The sequence below is a fragment of the Schistocerca piceifrons genome, chromosome 2, assembly GCF_021461385.2.
Source record: "Schistocerca piceifrons isolate TAMUIC-IGC-003096 chromosome 2, iqSchPice1.1, whole genome shotgun sequence".
In the NCBI taxonomy this organism is placed as follows: Eukaryota; Metazoa; Arthropoda; class Insecta; order Orthoptera; family Acrididae; genus Schistocerca; species Schistocerca piceifrons.
This window is the reverse complement of record NC_060139.1, coordinates 464,799,980-464,823,736: the sequence shown is the minus strand read 5'-3', so window position 1 is coordinate 464,823,736 and position 23,757 is coordinate 464,799,980. Positions and strand designations below refer to the sequence as shown.

At 41.5% G+C, this 23,757-nt stretch overlaps 1 protein-coding gene across 1 annotated transcript in view; it reads left to right on the top strand.

The window, feature by feature from the left end:
• The first annotated feature begins 592 nt into the window (after positions 1-592).
• LOC124775487 (sialin-like) overlaps positions 593-23,757 on the top strand; it is a 158,263-nt gene continuing 135,098 nt past the window's right edge. The window contains exon 1 of the mRNA XM_047250320.1: positions 593-626. Coding sequence (XP_047106276.1) covers positions 620-626 — 7 coding nt within the window. The 5' untranslated portion in view covers positions 593-619. The remainder of the gene's footprint in view (positions 627-23,757) is intronic.

Below are 23,757 nucleotides of genomic sequence, written 5' to 3'. Positions count from 1 at the left end.
GTGGTCCCTCGGACATGGGTGTGTGTGTTTTTCGTTAGGATAATTTAGGTTAAGTAGTGCGTAAGCTTAGGGACTGATGACCTTAGCAGTTAAGTCCCGTAAGATTTCACACACATTTGAACATTTTTTGAAAACAATTCGTGCTTGTGCTCCGCACCTAATGCCATAATTGTCTTCATTCTTTTTTCTCTCTCTTTTGGAATTTGCTTGGGGATCACAGTCTACTGTCAGTACGCAAAAGACCTTCAAATTAATGAATGATGAAACGCTATTACTAGGTTACATCATGTATTAAAATGTGTCCTCTCTAAGTTGTGTCACTGAAAAAAGGTCGGGGACACCATTAAAAGAGCTGGCGAAAAATCTGGATTCTACCGTTCATAGAATCCAAGTGGTTAAAGGAACCTCTTACATTTCTATGCGATCCATTTGTGATAGCTACGTGGCGTTACTGTTTCTCTACAAAAATCCGCTATAGTCTAAGCTATTGTCGCCTTGTTGAGCGTATTAGCGGCTTAGAGCCACCTTGACAACACAGCCTTATTAAGCGATAAGATAGCCGACGGGTTGTCAGGCAGTCTTAAGACGGGAAAGTGGCGTGCGGTGCGCTGTGGCAGCTATGAAGCGTGAGTACAACCTAACAAAATAGGTTACTAGTTAAGTAGAAGCGCATGCTGTAAATAGTGACCATGATGGATGCTGTCAGCTTTTAGAATTACAGAATATTCAGTACACTATTATCCTTTCATTATTTTCCAATAACAGCCTTCAATAATTTAATACAGTGCTGTGAATTACTGCTGGAGCGATAATAACGTCTTCGGATAGATAACAGCCAGATGTGTTATATTTCTCGTCAAAACTTTTCAGCGATACACATCAATGCTCTTTGTGCCCATCTACTTACCTTCCTCAACAGGGTACTTAAAAAATCGAAAACCATTAGTTGTGGAGAATCTTGAAACTGGCGAAGTTTGCAGGTGAAATGATGAATGATCTGTCCGTCGGATGTAGACATTAAGATTGGATGCTCTAGATGCTATACGAGAGGAGTAGTTTACTTGTGGCATCGAGTTTCCTCCTCCTCTTCTTCCCTTTCTTTGTGTACTTATCCAAAATAACAAATACATAACACTACAGATCAAAAACACTCATTACCGTTATCCATACTATATAGATATCCCCTTGGGGGTTTTAACGGACAGCGGGGGAAGTAACGGAAGTGCAGGACAGAATTGTCGGATTTGCAGCGCGTACTGTATAAATTCGAAGTCAAAATAGTCCAACACTCAGGGAATGATCGTAGAGAAGTGATGCAGAAATCCTGCAATGGGTCATGTACATGACTCTGTTGCGTGCTGGTAGAGTGTGACATTGGGTTTGCCTTATTACGGATGAAGGGAAGGGAGATGATAGAACACGGGTGCACATAGCCTAAACAGCACTTCAAATGGTTCAAATGGCTCTGAGCACTATGGGACTTAACATCTGAGGTCATCAGTCCCCTACAACTTAGAACTACTTAAACGTAACTAACCTAAGGACATCACACACATCCATGCCCGAGGCAGGATTCGAACCTGCGACCGTAGCGGTCGCGCGGTTCCAGCCTGAAGCGCCTAGAACCGCTCGGCCACACCGGCCGGCACTAAACAGCACTAAAGGACCGCTGAGCTTAACGTACATATCCGACGGGCGGATCACGTCAATAACGTCAAACCACCTCACTTTATGAGGCATTACGGAGATGTTTGGAGTTTAATCCAGAACATTGGCGGTAAGACTGGTGATCAGGAACTTCACATAAACACCTCTCCGTCCCTCACCGGCTCTACGCTGGCAGTGACAATTTTCCGCCATATGGATTCGAAGAGGCTTACGTCCGCGTCGAGTGCCATGGCGCAGACGTATGCTAGCGACGTCGGCTGCGGAGGCGGATGCGAATTATATGGGACTTGCAATAAGGAGGACCTAATTCTCCTACAGGATTTTTCGGGAGTAGACAGATGTGCGTCAGTCGACGATGATATGGACCATTCTGAAGTAAAACTTCATACAAACACATGCACTATTCTCAATGGCATTCGACACTTAATACAACTGTTTCAAACTGTCGGCGTTCGCTAGGTTGGCACCTGAATATATACACACAACTGGCGCATCCGCACACTGCCACCACAAAAGCGTGGACCGATACGTCTTATCGCTCTGGATTGTATGAGTTAGAATAGTTGGAACAACGTAACAGCGTAGCTTCGTAAACTTTCCCGGCGTAGTAACTGATGACATTAATGTTGGGTCTTCAGCCGGAAGATAACCTCATTTGACACAATATTTCGGCGGTCCGGCTGGTCGACATCTTCAGGTGAGTAAGCCGCGGCTCCGTTATGCACGACCTGTAGGCCCACGGCGCTTGCGTGAAGTTAACAGCCTTCTAGAGCAAGGCACAACCGCGCATCGGCGGTGAAAACTCGTGCAAACAATACATCGAAATCAAACACTATTGACAGTTTTTGATGACCGAAACGGAGACCGTTGTTTTTTTAATGTCAAACAAAACAGGGTTCCAACTCCTACTTAAAGGATACTCCTTACCTTTGTTTATAATATTTTGTCAGGTAGTCGGATTTCAATAGCCTCTTTCAGTACATAGTCCCAATAATGCGACTCAGGGCCAACCGCTTGTCTCATCGTACAACACTTTATGTCCTTCAGTAAGACAATGTTCGCCAACTGTAGATTTTTCTCTCTGAAATAAACGTGTGTGGCGATTATGCTCCAGGTATCGATCCTGGACCGCACAAATCGTTTATGTAATATAGGCTTTCTGCAATGCCAGAGAATTTTGTAGACATTGGGCTTCCTCAAACCCAAATCATCCTTCACTGAGCCCAGCAGAGCTCTAGTTTTAGCTGGCGAACGGAATACACTTTTGATAACAAATATCTTTAAAATTCTCCCTATTTTTGGAGGTACGCTTCCCGTGAAAGGTAGGACTGCCATCAAATTGCTTGTATCTTCTGTTGGTTACTGCAATGATCCAATCTGCAGAGCACGACGGATCTGATTTTCGGTATAACCATTCTGCTTGAACACAGCTTTTAGGTGATCCCGTTCTTGTATCAAACTATCTGGTTCTGAGATTGCATAAGCTCTTTTTACCAATATACATAGGATCCCATTGCGTTGTCTCCATCACATACAAGCGCTTGTATGTGATGCTCGAGACACTTAACGTTTAGAATGTCATCTCTTTTGGGCGCCTATGTGCTACTTACGATAATTTTGTAAGGTCTGCGTGTTATAGGTAACTATGAATATCACCATTGTTTGCCTTGACGTTGTAACCTGTATGTGTCCTAAGATCCGATGATGGCGGCTTTAGTTTCGCCGAAACAGGTAATCATGGAATAAAAAGAATTCCTGCAATCTTGGCTACCAGTTTATTGTTTTATTACATTTGTTTTCGAGACTATTTGCCGTTCCAGTTAAAAGCACTCCTGTGCATGTGCTGACTGACCTGCTAAGTACATTTCCGTTTTAAAGACAAATCATTATCCGTGAAATCTGTGCTTTTCTCAAGCCGAGTTTCCACGTCTCCAAAATGAGGTTGCAAAAGTGCTACAATATTTCTATCAACATATGTCTGCTACAGACAATTTTTCGATTATGAAACTAAATAATTCATGATTAAGTGAGTGCGCAAATGAGTGAAATTGTCTGCATCTGACCATATGTTGACTATTTGTATCATATAAAAATTATCTTATTGCTTCAGAGCGCCAAAAATAATCAAATAACAATGAAAATTTGTTTTGTTTGTGATATATACTGTTAATAAATGTGAAATATAAAACCAAGTCGCACGCAGTGCAACTGCACTGCCATTTAAATGTGGCGTGTTCACTGTTTCCCCATTTTCCCCCTCCTGGCGCTCCGAGGGCGTGCGGTGGCAGTAAGGGATATGTGCATTGAGGTCAAGTACTATGGCACTCGTGCCAGGACTTGGATAGCGAGCCGAATTCTTGGCCGCCCTGATCTGATAGGATATCTGTGCGATTACACAAAGATCAAGTGAAACAATTTGTTCTCCTTCTAGCAGCAGTTCACCATAGGTAGCTGCAGCAGCCAACGCTACCAAGACATTGGAAGAAATGCAAGTCGTTACCATTTTTTCAAGAAGGGTCATGCAATAGATGCAATCACAGATCTATGCCGATGACGTCAGTATGTTGTCGAATTACGGAAAATATTTAATGCTCCTGCATTACGAAGTTTTTTGGGGACCAAAAACCACCAATATGTAAATCAATGAGGAGCTTGCAAACCCAAGTTAACACAATGTTCCTTGACCTGTCGAAATCGACAGGAGCCAGAGTAATCATTCTGCCCCCGAAACAAGCCACAAATGGGGAAATCCACTGGCATAAGAGACTTTGAGAGAGGGAAGATTGTTATTGCCCTGTGCTTGGCATCCAGAAAACTACGAAACTGGTCGGCTGTTCGAGTGATATTGTCATGAGCTACAAGAAAAGTTGCTGAACAACAGTGAAACCATGAGTAGGTGACAAGATGTTGGACGTCCACACTTCGTCACAGAACATATTATGGAGGACGTTAATCTAGCGTTCCATGGGACCCGTGGTGATAATCGGCGGCCCCATGACAGCCCTGGACAGTATGAACATTATTACGGACCACCTGCATCCCTTCACGTCTGATGCCTTCCCAGACGGCGGTGGCACCATCCGTATGTCACAAGGCGAGAATCAGGAAAGACCACTTCCATCAGCAAGAGCATTGCTCGCTCATGAGTTTACCAACAGACAGTAGTTTGAGAAGCACGGTAGTGAACTAGTGTTGATGTGTTGCCACCAAATTCCCCTGAAATTAACCTGATGAGACACATCTGGAACACTTTCAGGCTCCAGCTTCTCGCCCACAACTCAGAGGCCCGTAATTCACTGAAATTACGTGACCTGCGCAAAGTCATCTGTGCCACATACTTATCGAAGCCTACCAAGTACACTCCTGGAAATTGAAATAAGAACACCGTGAATTCATTGTCCCAGGAAAGGGAAACTTTATTGACACATTCCTGGGGTCAGATACATCACATGATCACACTGACAGAACCACAGGCACATAGACACAGGCAACAGAGCATGCACAATGTCGGAACTAGTACAGTGTATATCCACCTTTCGCAGCAATGCAGGCTGCTATTCTCCCATGGAGACGATCGTAGAGATGCTGGATGTAGTCCTGTGGAACGGCTTGCCATGCCATTTCCACCTGGCGCCTCAGTTGGACCAGCGTTCGTGCTGGACGTGCAGACCGCGTGAGACGACGCTTCATCCAGTCCCAAACATGCTCAATGGGGGACAGATCCGGAGATCTTGCTGGCCAGGGTAGTTGACTTACACCTTCTAGAGCACGTTGGGTGGCACGGGATACATGCGGACGTGCATTGTCCTGTTGGAACAGCAAGTTCCCTTGCCGGTCTAAGAGTGGTAGAACGATGGGTTCGATGACGGTTTGGATATACCGTGCACTATTCAGTGTCCCCTCGACGATCACCAGTGGTGTACGGCCAGTGTAGGAGATCGCTCCCCACACCATGATGCCGGGTGTTGGCCCTGTGTGCCTCGGTCGTATGCAGTCCTGATTGTGGCGCTCACCTGCACGGTGCCAAACACGCATACGACCATCATTGGCACCAAGGCAGAAGCGACTCTCATCGCTGAAGACGACACGTCTCCATTCGTCCCTCCATTCACGCCTGTCGCGACACCACTGGAGGCGGGCTGCACGATGTTGGGGCGTGAGCGGAAGACGGCCTAACGGTGTGCGGGACCGTAGCCCAGCTTCATGGAGACGGTTGCGAATGGTCCTCGCCGATACCCCAGGAGCAACAGTGTCCCTAATTTGCTGGGAAGTGGCGGTGCGGTCCCCTACGGCACTGCGTAGGATCCTACGGTCTTGGCGTGCATCCGTGCGTCGCTGCGGTCCGGTCCCAGGTCGACGGGCACGTGCACCTTCCGCCGACCACTGGCGACAACATCGATGTACTGTGGAGACCTCACGCCCCACGTGTTGAGCAATTCGGCGGTACGTCCACCCGGCCTCCCGCATGCCCAGTATACGCCCTCGCTCAAAGTCCGTCAACTGCACATACGGTTCACGTCCACGCTGTCGCGGCATGCTACCAGTGTTAAAGACTGCGATGGAGCTCCGTATGCCACGGCAAACTGGCTGACACTGACGGCGGCGGTGCACAAATGCTGCGCAGCTAGCGCCATTCGACGGCCAACACCGCGGTTCCTGGTGTGTCCGCTGTGCCGTGCGTGTGATCATTGCTTGTACAGCCCTCTCGCAGTGTCCGGAGCAAGTATGGTGGGTCTGACACACCGGTGTCAATGTGTTCTTTTTTCCATTTCCAGGAGTGTATTTTTCGAATCCATGCCTCTGCTGTATTGCGTACCAAACGTGCTTACTAAGCAACAGTATGTAGTGGAACAAAGTTAAGAACAATTAGAATTTTGAGACACTATTATATTTCTGAATTAAGCATACTGGAAACAATGAACGACGATACTACAGCCTGTTCACAAGTAGTGAACTACATCTACATCTACCCTGTAAGTCACCTTTCTGTCTGTTGCAGAGATCACCTATGATAACAGTATCATTTTCCCCTCACCCATGTTATATTTGCGAACGAGCTTTCATTTCTCATCTCGTTGTTGTCTTCTTTCGTTACATCACCCGACATTTAGTAACATACACTCTTGGAATTTTAATGGTAAACCTGTCTAATGTACAACGCCTCTCTTGTAGCGACTGCCTCTAAGATTTGTTGGGTATATCCTTAAGGCTCTCGTGGTTTTTGAACGTATCCGTCACGAAACACGCCGCTCTTCATTGGAACTTCTCCATTGCTTATGTTAATATAAACTGGTAACGGTTGCAGACTGACGAGCAAAAGTCAAGAATAGACCTAACGACTGTTTCAAAGCCAGTTCTTTTAAATCTTCTTGAATTCTTAATCCCTCGTTTTTCTTTCCTTTTCTTCCAGTATTCCTTCATTGTTTCACTGTTTTTTTTTTTCTGCTCTGTCTTCTGGCCATTTAGTGCCACTTTTCTTTTCCCTCCTATCTCGGAATCCTTCCAGTTTTAAATATTTTTCCATAAAAATCTCTCTGTCCACTACTTCTTCTCCTCTTATGCTATTATTTTCCAAGTCTCTCCTAACATAAGAAATCCAGAATGCTGTTAATTTCTCTTCTCTAAAATATTTGAAGCTTTTCTTGGAGTGTCTATTGTCATCCATTCTGCATATACGCCCAAAAATAGTAACCTCCTCTTCTGTATTGTTTGTGGTGTAATGGTGCGCCCCAAAATCTCCAATAAGGATTTTAATGGAAGGACTGGACCCCAGGGTTTTGGATCGTCATTCACCATTTGTTGCACACGAAATGACTTATTCATAAAAAGTTTCAGAATTACTTTAACAACAACCCCTTTGTGGGCAAGAGATCAATAAGCAACACTTCATATGACATGAAACAATTAACAACAACTTTTACAATTAACGAAGGATCGAACGAATAATGAATTCCCAAAATTTATTTACAGTAGTTAACAAGCCTCAAAGAGCGGCAACCATACTATTATCTTCTAATAACTTTCGGGTGTGCCACCGGATCCCGTCGACATTCTGTGACATTTCGGCCCAAAGACGTCCGGCCATTTTCAGATGAGTAGAAAACTACCAGTTGCATTCACGGTATTTATACCGAATCTCGTGCGTGCGAAATGTGTTGGTGTCTTTCGGCAGCTACGTCAGGTGGTGTTATGCGCGGGACAGCCGACTTATGTGTGCTGTCCTCGGTGGTGGAACTGAGAAATGATGTGATCATTGACTATCGAACAACCTCGTCGATTCAGCTGTGACTGGACAGTTAAAATTATCCGGTCACAGCGGAATTGAGGGGGAGTCACAGTGAAATCGACGGGGTCTTTCGATACTCAATGATGAGATCATCTCTCGGTTCTACTACCGAGGGCAGCACACACAGCTCGGCTGTCCCGCGCATGTCATCACCTGCCGTATACGCCGAAAAGACGCCAGCACATTTCGCATGTGCAAGATTCGGCAAAAATACCGTGAATACAACTGGGCTCTTCAGTAGTTGTCTTTTCACCTGAAGATGGCCAGACGTCTCTGGGCCGAAACAGCGTGACAATGTCGACGGCATCTGGCTGCACACCCGAAAATTATTAGAAGAAGAAATACGCAAGGAAAACTTCTGAAGTTACGTACTCATAATAATTTACCCGCAGAAAGAGCAAGATTAGTTAAATAAAGGGCGAGACCTCTCTCCAGGAAAATTAGGGGATCACAACTACTGTTTATTAAAATAATTTTAACAATACGTGATAATTGCTATTAGCGGGGAAAAGAGACCATCATATTCTTAGTGAATACCGCAGATGAATTCTTTATGCTCACCAACATTTTCGGGAAAGAGTTTACATATGAACATTTTTTCTTTTAGAAATGTAAAAATACAAAAGCAGTAAAAAATTACCAGTCTCAATACACAACCCGAAGAGAAAGTCATATGCAGAATTAAAACCCTGTTAATGACTGTTTGGAGGGCACAAGCTATTACAGCAAACACTCCAGAATTGTGTCAAACACTTTGGGGAGCAGTACGAGACGAATACAACTTATACGGTATACGAATTCCGCGCACGAAGTCGGCTCCGTTGACACCATCGCTCACAACGGTAGACAAATGCCTCGCTAAGCACAACCGCTCGTCGGCCGCCGGAGGGACAAACTGTGTACCGATAGTCTACGGGCGTGCGAAATAATTATCACAAGCCCCAAACAGGCTCGAACACTAACGCCCGCGCACAGCAGTAAAAGGCCCACAACCAGTCGAGTTTAGCGTAAATATAGAACACGCATCAGTAAATATTAAATTACGAATTCCACAACTGCGTGCACACCAAATCAAATTAACAGAACTAAGCTCAAAACACCGCAAGGAACCCCTGTGCGGCGACACAATTTCAACCGAGTGAACAAAATATAAATTAAGAACACATGTGGAGCGGCAGCCAAATCAAGTGTATAAAAAATATATACCTTAAAATGTTCAGTTAAAACCATATCTAAATTGTCATAAAACTAGTTCATCAAATATCCAGTTATAAATCTTTCTTGCAGTCATTCCTTATGCGGTGGAGAGGCAACACTCAAAACTCTCCAGAAAATATCTGGCGGAATAACAAGGCTGTCGAATACGACCTCTGCTATGCAATACACAGTGCTGCCTGGAACAGACCAAACGCCAGTACCGATAGAGGACAAAATAACAAATACCTTCAATGTTCACAGGTTCTCAAGGGAACAGTGTCAGTGAAACTATCATATTCTGTTACGGAAAACTTGAAATACCGATCCATGCAATAAATTATGAATTCAGAGTTCAGGAGCAAACAGCAAATTGCACTTAAAACAACTTCAGGGTAAACACACCTGCAGATATAGACGCCAGAAAACATGCTCAAATAAAACAACATAAGCACAGTAAAATCACCTTAAAGGCTTAAAACATTTCCAGGGCCCACGTTTGACAGCACAATTTCTCCAACTGGTAAATAAATGAACCAGGTTCAGACAGCAACAACCGTCACCGACCCCCAAACGCCTGGTTCAAAATGGTTCAAATGACTCTGAGCACTATGGGACTTAACATCCATGGTCATCAGTCCCCTAGAACTTAGAACGAATTAAACCTAACTAACCTAAGGACATCACACACATCCATGCCCGAGGCAGGATTAGAACCTGCGACCGTAGCAGTCGCGCGGCTCCGGACTGAGCGCCTAGAACCGCTAGACCACCGCGGCCGGCCCCAAGCGCCTGGGCTCCTCGGCTTGTCCACAACACGCCGCAAGAACTGCTGACGCTGGCCTGATCCACGACCACTTTGCGAGGCACTCGCTAAGCTCGTTCCGTCCTCACCTCTCTCCAGTGACCCTTTTTGTTCCCACCATAGCGCCACCTCGCACTCGAGTCGCAACCTACGATCAAAGAGCAAAACAGTGGACAAGGGTCCATTCCCAGAGAGCCACCACGTCCCATCTGGTACGTTCTTTATGTTCTGATAAATTTCATCGTTACTTCTTAATTTTTAAGATGCTGCATTTTTCCGTATAATTCTTCTCTCTAATGCTGATAATAATTTATCAAGCTTAAAATTAATGGTAGACATTCGCTAGAATACAAGCACTCTGGTTTTATTACTGTGTTCTAATGCTTTAAGTCTTTTTGGTAAGCAATTTTTGTTGTAGGCGTTCTTTGTTACACCATACGCTTTTTCCATCTTGTGTATGCACTGCTGCATCTCTCCTGATTTCAGCAAACGTGACAAAATGACCCCCAAGTGGTAGGCAGATTATTGCAAAACCTTTGTTTCTTCTCCCTAGCGCGAGTGGCGATACTTCGGATAGTTTCAGTTTTTCATTCTAAATTCTTACAGTTTTCTCCATGAAAAGCCACTTCTTTCATAGACAAGTTACATTTCCTTAAGACTCTTCTAATTAATGTCACCCTGGAATCTGCTTTTCCGAGATCAACAGTGTAATCGAATGAAAAAGGATCTCTTTTTCCCGTTTATACGCAATACGTTAAGTTAATTTGCTCTAAGGGTGAACTCCCAGCGCGTGTGCTTATCGTCGATCCTCCGCAAGTATCCCTGTATTTCACTACAGTCTTATATTCAATATCTCTATCTAAATCTAGATAGACATATTCCGCAAGCCACTGCACAGTGCATCTTACACGACAGGCGAAGTATCAAAGTTTTGACAACGCTGTGCTGTTGACTATTTGCAGCAACATGGAGACTGTACCATTGGAGAAATCATTTTCTATGTTGGTGTTTCAGCCAGGTCAATTCATTGTTCAAGTGCAAGTGCATTCCGTCGTCGATTCATCAAGAAGCCGCCTCTGCACAAGCAGATTTATGACCGGCATTCAAAATTTTTGGAAGTTATACTTAATCTGAGAAAAGTGCACACTAATTGTTTCATCCCTGACACTTGCAAAAATATTACAAAGTTTGAAAATGTACAGTCTTTTTGCATGACACAGAATTATATCAAAAAAAGAGAAGTACATAAAATTATATAAGAAATTACATAAAACATGACATAGACACGTATGCAATATGTAGATAATTACGAAAATTCAAACAGTCGGAATGAACTATTCATAATAAAGTAAAAGATATGACGTACTGGACAAGCAAAGAAATCACATAACATACAAATAAGAAACCTACAAATTAAGAAACACAGTAGTGTAATACGAACAATTTCATGTGTGTTCACAAGAAGTACAAAATATATCAGGAATTGGCATCTTTACATTTAAGCCATGAAAACCAAAAAAATATAACCTATCACTAGAAACACATCTTCTTTATACCAAAATTTCAGATATCTGCCTTCGATTCATGATCGTGTGATTAGGGAAGTGAAAAGGGAGCTGTCATAGTCATGTGTCAACAAGTCAAGTTCACCCAAAATTGTTAAACATCCCCATGCATGCATCAAATACGTATTTCATCATCCCTACTTCAAAAATTCCTCAAATAACTTCCATCCTTCAACTATTTTAATCTCAAAAAACTAACATCCAAAATTTCTTATTCATCACGTACATTTTCCTAAAGTTTCATCTTCCAATCACATAACTTCCATAGTACTCAAATTATACCTCATAAATTATTAAAACTTCTTATCTAAACTTCAGGATATCCCCATTATTAAAAACATAAACTCAAACCCTTCTTTCTCAACTGTGCATTTCTCAAATCACCACCTCATGTAAAAGAATATTCTTCTGTAAAACCCTACATCTCACAACATTACTTCAGATCATTTCTTTAACTCTTATTTTCTCAACCATGATTAACCATCATCTTAATATATACCGCTGGTAACTTATTGCTAACTCATGAGTTTCTACCTTATATCTATTACTTAAAGTATGGAGATCTCGCTAAAATCAGAGTAGCACGTCACACTCGTTCACACACACACACACACACACACACACACACACACACACACACACACACACAAAAGCATTTAACTACAAGCAAACGAAGCGCCAAGCAAACTACTGGGTGCTTATGATTAAAATTTCCTTATTTAACATGTTATAACACAGAAATTTAATTACTGTACAAGTACCAAACTTGGTAGCATTAATGTTCAGAGGATGGGGTTCATGACTCTCCAGTTCCAACTATGACTACCAGGCGCCGTGATCATTCATCGTGATTCATAGTCTCACATACCCGATCGTCGCAGTGCACTAGTTGAAGTGCCAGCATGAACTTGGACAAAAAGAGCAGGGTATTATTGGTGAAGCTCTGTTATCAAAACAACAGTAATGCTGCAGCTGCACCTCGAGAATAGCACCGGCTGAAAGGATTACACAAGGGTCTTCTTTATCCACCAGCTATGCGGAGCAAGATGAAGAAGTTCGAATAAAGTGGAGAACTGGGCGTCGCTCTGGGAAGAGACCGACGACTGGTCGCACCACAGGTGGTTAATGAATGCGCTGTTGGTATGACACACAACGCTGCGCGCAATTCCCAATCGTCAGGCAGTGTGTGTGCTATGTCACGACAGTTGAACATCCCATGGTCGACTGTACGGAAGGTGCTTCGAACCATTCTCAAAAGGTATCTGTACCAAAGCGATACTGTACAGCAGCTTGCACCACAGGATGCACAATGACGTATTGGCTCTCCACTTTCTCGCAAGGATCAGAGTTGATGAGGGCTAGCCCTGGACCATCCTATTGGCGGATGAAGCTCATTTTTCTCTGACAGGTGAGGTGAACACACAAAATGGCCAAGTGTGGGGATCTTCACTTCCAGCTATTGTGCTTGAATCTCCACTGTATGGTGGACGTGTCACTGTATGGTGTGGCTTCATGGCTACGTTCATCATTGGCCCATTCTTTTTTGAACTGGTTGGCGATCAAAGACCAAAGACGTGCAGTGTGACTGGCCAGCGTTACTGCGATATGCTTCACCAGCATGTGATACCCACCCTATAGGTGAGAGACGCACTGAACTCAACAGTTTTCATGCAAGATGGGACGCCACCACACATCGCTAGTCAAGTAAGTCTGCTTCTCCGAAACACAGTTGGAAACAATCGAATCATCAGCCGCTAGTTTCTAAATGCCTGGCCTGTACAATCACCTGATGTCACTTCCTGTGTTTTCTGGTTGAAGGATTACCTGAAGGACAGGGTTTACCAGGTGAACATTCACACATGTTCTGATCTGAAGCGCACCATATCAAGAGAGATGTCCAGCATACCTACAGACATGCTACGTTCTACTGTACAGAAACCAATCCTGTGCTTCCAGACTCTTGTGGACACTTATGGGCGCCATACTGAGCCCCTTTCGTAGCACTTATGGTCCGGTACGTACTAGTATGAATGTAATGGTATGATGTACCGTAGCAGTCACACATTAAAAGTGTTTCAGTTGAATTGATTCTGCATTACTTCTCTTCCCCAAGTCCTTGTCATTAATGATACCAAGTTTGGAGGTCATGCATTAATTAGTTTCTGTGCCACCACGTTTTAAATAGGGAAAGTTTAATTACAACCACCTGGTATACAACATAACATCTTAAAGAAATTTCATCACTAATGCAATTACACACAAATAAGTATCGAAAACACAAAATCATGGAAAGGTAAGTTGTTGTAGCACAACCAGCAGTATATCACATCCAAGCAAAAATTGGTTTAACCAGTGCAGAATGTATTGCATACGAACATAAATCAATCTGCCTGTCAGGTGAAGAAAAATGACACTGAAACATAACATATAGGGTTATCTACACTAGCTTAGCTGTGGAGATGGGTGTACCATGGTACTGCTTATACTAAATATGTGTTATATAGTAAGTTATAAATGTTTGCTGAAAAGGACTGTTATTAGTTACAAGAATTGTGCTCTTTTTTTTCTTTGTGACAATTTCCATTCTCGCTTTTAAAAGTTTTTGAGTAAGTGTCTCCCAATGATCTTTCAGAATGTAAAAATTTTTCAGTAAAATTCCTCATCATGAACTTTCAAGATGTCTGGTGAACAGAAAAGGTTAAATTTTTTTTTAAGTTTACAGAGGTATCTAAGGAAAATTTGCAAGAAATACTGCTGTCATGCACACAGGATAGTTATAAGAAATGTGGTACTGCTGGTCAGTAAAAACAACTAAGTGCCAAACCGTATTCCATCTAACATTTCACTAACTCATACATCAAGTCTTTCAGGCATTCGAGCAAAAATTTTCATGTAGAGTGAGTAAATCATTTCATATTATTCAAGTGTAGCTAGCAGTTCATTAGACATCCACATTTCCTAGCTTGCATCCTACTAAATGTACCACACTTCCTTCCACATGTGTCAACAGAAAACAGAATCCCCAACCAATCCCTATTCACAATTACCTCAAATACCATCAACATACATCGTCATAATACGTATCATAAACTTCATCACAGTGTCATCAAAACATAGCACCAAAGGCTTCAATGCACAAGTAACCTCATATCTCATGAAACTTCATTATTTTTCCGATACAATGCTTATTCTCTGCTTAGTTTTCATAAATTGGCAGATAAGAAAAGCTACATTGTTAGCTGCTTACTAAGACAATCACTTACAGTACCACTTCCACTCTTCTCAAAACTAAGAAACTTGAATAATTTTTACTGTTGTTACCTTAGATATTTTATAGGATTGTATGCAACACTTTCAATATACTTATTTACCACATACCAACTTAGTAGAAAACAAAATTTCATTGCATGCCTAATGAGGCACATAAAATTCCATACATATCACTGTCTACAGCATTATACATCACCAACATAATATTTACTCAACAAATCGCTTTATGTGAGGTACATGGCGCATTCATTTTGATTTTCATGTACATAGTGTTTCAACTTCGATTGTATTCTTGTGCGCTATTCTTTTAATTCAGTAGGGTCCATTGTAGAGAAGGAAGAATTCCTGTCTGAGAGACTTACCTTTACAAGATATCGGAAGAGATTTGATCAACACTTTTTGTCCTACATGGGATTTTATGACTTGTGGCTTCATATTATGAGATTTCCTGTGTTTTTCAGCGGTATTTGCAATACTTGTTAAGGGTAGTTGTATAATATCTTTGACCCATAATTTTTTGGTGTGAGAAAACTGTAGGAATTCTTTAATTTTGTCTGGTGGCTATTGGTTCTTTACCACTAAGATTGGTGTCAAAGAAGTTGAGTCTGCACAACTTGTTAATCTCTTTCATTATGACCCATAATTTTCTGGTGTGAGAAAACTATACGAATTCTTTAATTTTGTCTGGTGGCTATTGGTTCTTTAACACTAAGATTGGTGGTGTAATCTCCCCACGGAAAATTAGCCTCTACCACGCAATAATTAATAATGGTCAACCAAATCATCCACATGTATTTACGTTTGAAAAGTATCTGATCAGATTTTCTGGTAATATATGCGCCGACAGCTCGTCGACGCCAAGGTATTTTTCTAGTACGTTTATTCTCTGGAACAACAGAGGTACAGAAATTTATGCTCCATGGTTATGATAGAGAGAGAAAGGAACAGCTTCGGAAAGTATCGGTTGGAGGATTATCGGATTGCTAAAAGAGATTTATTTACTCTTCTTCGCGCTAAAGCGAGCTAGGAAAGTTTGTGCCGCTTGCGTGATAGGTAAAGATAAAGAAAACCTGAAAAGGAAAAATTTACATGAGACTTGGAACCAACAGAAAACGGAACATGTACGGAAATGGATTCAATATACAATTTTCCTCAGAAATAAGGTTTGTGACCTTTTTATTCTAGAGTGAATGACGAATGAGTTCTCTGTCTGAATCATTGATGATTGTCTGGGCCCTGTAATTAATTGGGAAGTTTCAGCTGTGACGAAGAGAGCCTGCAATCTCGGAGTTTTTTTGAAATCGTCCAAAAAGGCTTCGTCCACATCTGAAATTTTAGATCTGTCGTAAACTGAACGAATTGTAAAAAACGATCGATTTTCCCAACTGAATGCAGCGCTTAATAATAACAAATGCAAAGATCTTTTCTAGCAAGTCAGCCGCTGAATATTAAGACGAAGGGCTCCACCAGAGATTCTACTAGGCTGATTTCACGTAATTAATATATTTAAACTGTACACAGATAAAGGACAGAGAGAGAGAGAGAGTGAATGGAATTCGAGAAATTACTCAGAATCCTCCTTTAGCATAATTGTTTGTCTGTCTTTCACCGGATCAGCCTAATAAGAAAACACGAAGCCCTGACTTTATTGTACCGATTTATGTGTGAGAGTGAAAGAGTAATAAAGGCGACAGATACACCTCTGTACAGACAAAACATTACACCAAGTTAGCGGCAAGCTGCATTCACATAGACTTTCATCATTTACAGAGTAGAATTCATTATAATGGCCAATCCGTGACAGGACACGTTTTTGGACGTTGTTAAAATAATTTTGTTCTCTGTTTCATGTGAACTACGACGAGACAACTTAACTTGGAAAAGAGAAGAAATACTCGCAGGCCTATAAAGTGGATATACAAATGAAAGCAGCACGCTGGGCGCAGAAAACGGGCTAGATGTATAATTTTTTATTAAAGCTTGCTAGTATTGAGGAAGTAGACGTAGATTTGAACATTTACTAATTGTGTTCATGCCAGATGTAGTTTGATTGACCTGCCCTAGTTGCATTCGCCTGTATAAGTACTATAAGAAAGTTAACACAGAAGTATTCTTGTGTGAAGGGAGAGATATATACATACTGACATTTATATGGTTTTAACTAGGGCAATGTTTAAGATGAGTCAAGCAGAGCAGAGCAACACGCAACAGCCTTCAGCTGTTAGCACTGATGATAGTGATGTAGTAAGAAGTGTTGTAGAACCGATTGCTACAGATAGTGCAATATACATATTGACATTTATATGGTTTTAACTAGGGCAATGTTTAAGATGAGTCAAGCAGAGCAGAGCAACACGCAACAGCCTTCAGCTGTTAGCACTGATGATAGTGATGTAGTAAGAAGTGTTGTAGAACCGATTGCTACAGATAGTGCAATAGAACGCCCTGTAGACACGGCTGGAGATGTAACAGCAGGTATGCAACATGGATTAGATCCATTAGTAATTATCATGAGACAGATGCAAATGATAACCGAGAGTATGAATAATATGAAAACCGACATTAACGCGAAATTAGCCTCAGTTACTGAAGGGCAAAATCATTTAAATACTAAATTAGCCTCAGTTACTGAAGGGCAAGAAAATCTGAAAATTGACATTAATGCGAAGTTAGCCTCAGTTACTGAAGGGCAAAACCATTTGAATACAAAATTAGCCTCAGTTACTGATGGGCAAGAAAATCTGAAAATTGACATTAATGCGAAGTTAGCCTCAGTTACTGAGGGCCAAAATGATTTGAACGCGAAATTAGCCTCAGTTACGGAGGGGCAGGAAAATCTGAAAGCTGAGATTAAGCAGCAGTTACACGACAGTTTTTCCGAATTAGAGCAGCGGATAGAGGCGAAGACAAAGGAACTTAAAGATCAGGCCCAAGAGACGGAACGAAAATTAACTGCACAAATAGAATTGGTTAACGCTCAATGTGAGGAATCTACTCAACGCGTACGTGTAGAAATGAAGGAGTATGTGGCTATTAAGATAGATACCGTACGGGAACAGGTGGAAATGGTTCCGCAATTAGTACAGAAGCAAGATGCCATGTCATGTGCAATTGCGCAACTTCCTGAATTGGCACGTACACAGACGAACCTAAAGGAAAGTGTTGAACATCTGATAGAACGTCAAGACGTTATAGACCACCAAATTAATGTATTAACGGGTAAATTATCCGAAATCACATTAGAAAACAAAAGGCTAATGTGTGAAAACGTTGAGCAAAATGTTAAAGCAGCATTCCAGAGGCTATGTGGCAAACAGGAAGAGAATTTGTTTGCGAAAGGACTTGAGGAAGTGCGACAGCAGTTAGGTGCTGATTTCGAGCATTGGAAACAAACGATAGCAGAGTCGATACGCGTTTCACAACAAGGCTCAGAACAAATGAATACAGGCCAGCAGCAGAAGTTGGCAGCGACGATAGAGCCAGTCACTGCACATTCGCACACTTTACCGACTTGTGTAAGTAACTCAAATATTAAATTGCCACGAGCTAGTTGTTCGCGTGAAGTTTTATCTGACGGAGATTACGAAAGCCTTTGCCATGCCGAAGAAAAAATGATAAAGCATCGGCAATTCCAGATTTTTAACACTGACAAAAGGGGGGTCCATCCGATTGCTTTTATTAGAAGTTTTAGAGGAGTGCTACCCAGAAATTGGTCGGAGTGGCAGAAGATCAGTTTCGTTACGGGGTATATACAAGGTTCGGGGGCGATCTGGGCCTCCGACATGACTTCTGTTTGCTCGACCTATGACGATTTTGAGAAAGCGTTTTTAGCAAAATTCTGGTCAGAAGGGGTACAGGAACGCCTAAGGCAGGAGATGCTCTACCCAGAGCCTTTCTCTTTTTCAAAAGGAAGCCTTAGGAAGTATTTTGAAAAATATACAAATAAAACTAGATATTGGGACAGACCTATGCCTTTGCCAGACATAATAAACATACTTAAGGCAAGATTACCAATTAACATCCGGAATCAATTAATTTACGGCAACGATAAAGACCTGGAGTCGTTCCTTACGACGTTAGATCACATAGACATTATAGAAGAGAACAACCAGAAAGCCCGTAACAACAGATTCCAATATAGGGAGATAGAACCTCCGCCAAATGGTAGGCAAGGGAACGCACAGAGATCGATAAATAGTGGAGAAACCCCTCAAAATCTCAACAATAATACCGGCAATAGTCTTGCGAGGGGCTATCCAAGGAACAACAGGAATGGGAAAAGATACAGTCCCGTATGGGGAAACGAAAGGAATTTCAGACCGCAAGCCTGGAACAATAACGGTAATAGAAAGTGGAATCAACCGGGGGGAATAAACTCAAATAACCAACATCAGTGGGGACGGACATCTACGAATCAACCGGTAATTACCGAAGTGACGGACGATGTCAACCACCAGGCGAATCAAAATCCAACAAACTTGTAAGGACCCACTCGTGCCCCGGAGGAGCGGTCAACAATTGGTTGAGGGGCAACAGGATATGTGTACCCATGCTAACGTATAATGATGGACGATTACTGGCAGATGAATTGACCGAGGACTTAGAACTCCAAGATGAGGATAAGGAACACGTGGCAGTAGCCGAAGTGCAAGTCATTTTGGAGACTGTACCTATAGTGGCGGTTTTAGACACAGCTGCAACCACAAATGTTATTTCGGAGGCTCTATTCAACAAGATCAGAAATATAAGACGAGTACCAATTTTTCCAGTTCAAAATTGTAGAATAATAGGCGCCGTTGGGGCTAGATCGGCTAATGTAAAAGTGCAGTCACTACTTAGTGTAGAAGTCGGAAATGTAGCAATATTAAGCACATTCCTTGTTGTGAAAAATTTGGTGGTAGACTGCATTATCGGAGTCGACAACCTACGTCAATACGGATGCAGAATAGATTTTAAAACAGGAAAAATTTGGTTAAATGTAAATAAACAAGAAATTGAGTTGGACTTGTTGAAAAAGGAAAGCCTTACCAGAAAATATAATAGTGGGATCAGTGTGCAAGTAATCAGGACTGCACAAAAGTCTAAACAGCACGTAAATAATGAGTTCCAAGTCAAAGGAGATTTCGGTCAATTAGTGTATGAGAAGTTAAATGAATCCGACTGTATTACTGAAGAGCAGAAGAAGCAGCTCAAAGAATTATTATTAGCGTATGAAAACGTGTTTGATGAAAGGCCAGGAGTTATTAAGGGATACATATGCCATCTCTACGTTAAGCCACACGAAACGTATTGTAGAACTTTCTATCCTGTTCCCTGGAGGCTAAAGGCTCAAGTTCAAAAAGAAATAGATCGCAAGTTGAAATGGGGTTTGATCGAACCCTCTACAAGCCCATACTGCTCCCCATTGTTGGTCGTGCCAAAAGCAAAATGAATGCTCGTAAAAAACATAACAATAAACTGTGTGTGTAGTGATAGAAACCTTTAAATTGAAGTAGTTAATCAGTGACATAGAGTATAGAAATAGTGACTAACTATTATTATCGAGTGTTGTAAAGAAGATAGTGGAGATAGGCTTCACCTGTGTTGGGGTGAATATAGAACTTTAGCATTGCTAATGTCATCAAGAATGATTAAGGATCTAACTGACCTTCAAGAAGAATGAAATGTTTCCCGCAAATGACGCTGAATAATCAAAAGAGGTTCCGAGTGAATATTCATATATAATCTCATGTGAACGCTTACATGTGTAAACGTGTGAAGGGATGTGTTGTGGTAGTGAATCGTGAGTGACGGTTAACGCCGCAAAGATAATTTCCCGCGCAAAACAGTTGACGTCGGCGCGAGAATTAAAATCGATATAGACGATACAGATATGCTTTGTAAGAGACTCGCACCAAACGCGAGGATAAACTGATTCATGTTGAACTCTAAAAGGAATAGGTGTTATAATTAGAAGTTAAGGGTTTTTAATTTATTAACGAATGATTAAAGAAAGTAATATTTATAGATTCAGTAGTAATTTAATGGTTCGTGTTCGTTTGGGAATTTTGTGTGAAAAATCCATTTCCATATATGAACACGGATTAACACCGTATGAATCAGAGAGTAATTGAAAGAAGCGAATCCGCATTCCTCAATGCTAATAACTTTTACATTTCAGCATTCAAACGAAGAAATATGTGTATTTAGAATAAAAAGTTTTGAGTATAGCTAAATTATATGACTTATCAAGGAAATATGAATGATGTCTCGGTATAAAATGAACTACACTTTCCATTATTCGATGATTTGAATCCAAAATCTCATGTAAGTTACATAAATCCTTTAAATTACGAATAACAAATCAGTCATAGAAAATCTGTTAAAATTTTTGGACTTATAAGCACAAGTGGGGAGGTAAAGTCAAAAGGAGTATGCAAACGAGAGTAAATCGGATGATGCTTTTGGCAACATCATGAGTTAATGGTTGAATTCCTTGAAGTACGTCGTAACAAAAAGGATCCATGAAGCCATAAGGATTTTGCTTTCAAAAAGGAGAATCTTGGACGGTGCAATCTAATCAGTTCTCTTACAGGAAGAGTTTCCCTTTTGGTCATTGCTAATTCTTTTGGAATGAATGTTGCATGTGAATTCGAGTACCCCTGTTCCTTCTACTCTTCCCCTTGTGGGCCGCGTAGATCAACTACAGAGGGGGCCGCGTAGAAGACCGACTACAAATGTGGACGCCGGGGACATGCAAGACCCGGGGGAGTTTAGCACCGCAAGATATTGTACTAGGAGCAAGATTGTAAAACGAGAATTCACGTTATTCATTGTAAAACGTTTTTTTTGCTAGAGGCATAAACCACTCTTCTCCAAATCGTGATACAAATTGATCCCTGTTTTTCCTTTAGAGATGAATTTCAAAATTATTTTTGTTCTTCTATAGGCTTTCCTATCTTCTATGTACCGTTGGCTGGGGGTCTAGGCTTAAGAGGTTTTCCAGGGTTTCCCTGCTTAAGAAAGTTCCCGAATGGGTAGACCCTGACATCAGTTCATAGAAGATCATCTTCCTTGGTTGTGCACAGCAAACATAACACCTAGATGCACGTAAAAGCAATACAGCCGCGGTACCTGTCTCTTCATTTCTTCTGTCTTCAACATTTCTTTTCTTCGTCTGTCTCATATATAATATTCTTTTTCAATCGGAGGACTGACAATCATCACTTCCGGGTTATCCACGCTAATAGATAGCTCGCGAAGTGTGTTCGGTGAATCAAAATTGAGCTCACAAACTTCGCTCGCTGCGAGGGGCATTGTAATCTCCCCACGGAAAATTAGCCTCTACCACGCAATAATTAATAATGGTCAACCAAATCATCCACATGTATTTACGTTTGAAAAGTATCTGATCAGATTTTCTGGTAATATATGCGCCGACAGCTCGTCGACGCCAAGGTATTTTTCTAGTACGTTTATTCTCTGGAACAACAGAGGTACAGAAATTTATGCTCCATGGTTATGATAGAGAGAGAAAGGAACAGCTTCGGAAAGTATCGGTTGGAGGATTATCGGATTGCTAAAAGAGATTTATTTACTCTTCTTCGCGCTAAAGCGAGCTAGGAAAGTTTGTGCCGCTTGCGTGATAGGTAAAGATAAAGAAAACCTGAAAAGGAAAAATTTACATGAGACTTGGAACCAACAGAAAACGGAACATGTACGGAAATGGATTCAATATACAATTTTCCTCAGAAATAAGGTTTGTGACCATTTTATTCTAGAGTGAATGACGAATGAGTTCTCTGTCTGAATCATTGATGATTGTCTGGGCCCTGTAATTAATTGGGAAGTTTCAGCTGTGACGAAGAGAGCCTGCAATCTCGGAGTTTTTTTGAAATCGTCCAAAAAGGCTTCGTCCACATCTGAAATTTTAGATCTGTCGTAAACTGAACGAATTGTTTAAACGATCGATTTTCCCAACTGAATGCAGCGCTTAATAGTAATAACAAATGCAAAGATCTTTTCTAGCAAGTCAGCCGCTGAATATTAAGACGAAGGGCTCCACCAGAGATTCTACTAGGCTGATTTCACGTAATTAATATATTTAAACTGTACACAGATAAAGGACAGAGAGAGAGAGGGAATGGAATTCGAGAAATTACTCAGAATCCTCCATTAGCATAATTGTTTGTCTGTCTTTTCACGGATCAGCCTAATAAGAAAACACGAAGCCCTGACTTTATTGTACCGATTTATGTGTGAGAGTGAAAGAGTAATAAAGGCGACAGATACACCTCTGTACAGACAAAACATTACACCAAGTTAGCGGCAAGCTGCATTCACATAGACTTTCATCATTTACAGAGTAGAATTCATTATAGTGGGAAAGAAGTTGTTCTGCACAACTTGTTCATCTCTTTCATTATAAGTTCTGATGGGGCTGAGTGTGGAGAATGTAATGAAATAAATATTGGCTCAATCTTTTATAACATTAAATTACATAGCCAAACATTGGGTTGAAACTGAGGACTGTTATGTGATATGTTCTTGTCAACATGTCTTACATGGAGTAAAAGTTCTTAATGAAAGCTTTGGGCACTGTTTTAGCTGTAGCCTTACGAAAACGGGGGAGTGATACAAATTCAGACGTCAACTCCACTGCGACGAAAACATAAGAAAAAATATTTCTGGATCTGACCAGTGGTCCCAGTAAATCTAAGCCTGGTAATTGTTTTAGCTTGGATGGTATGATTGGAAACAATGGGGAACTGTGTGAGATGTTAGAAGGTTTGCCTTTTTGACAGAGTTTACACTTTGCAGGCGCTATTCATAGTCTTTTCTCAATGTTTTTAAAATAGTATGTGGTCCATAATTTATGCAACACTTCCATAGTCCGAAATGCGTGTATCTTAAGTGCAAGTACCATATCAACTTATTGGCGAATTCCTCTGGAATACACACCACCCAGAGTGGACCATTTACAGTGCTAC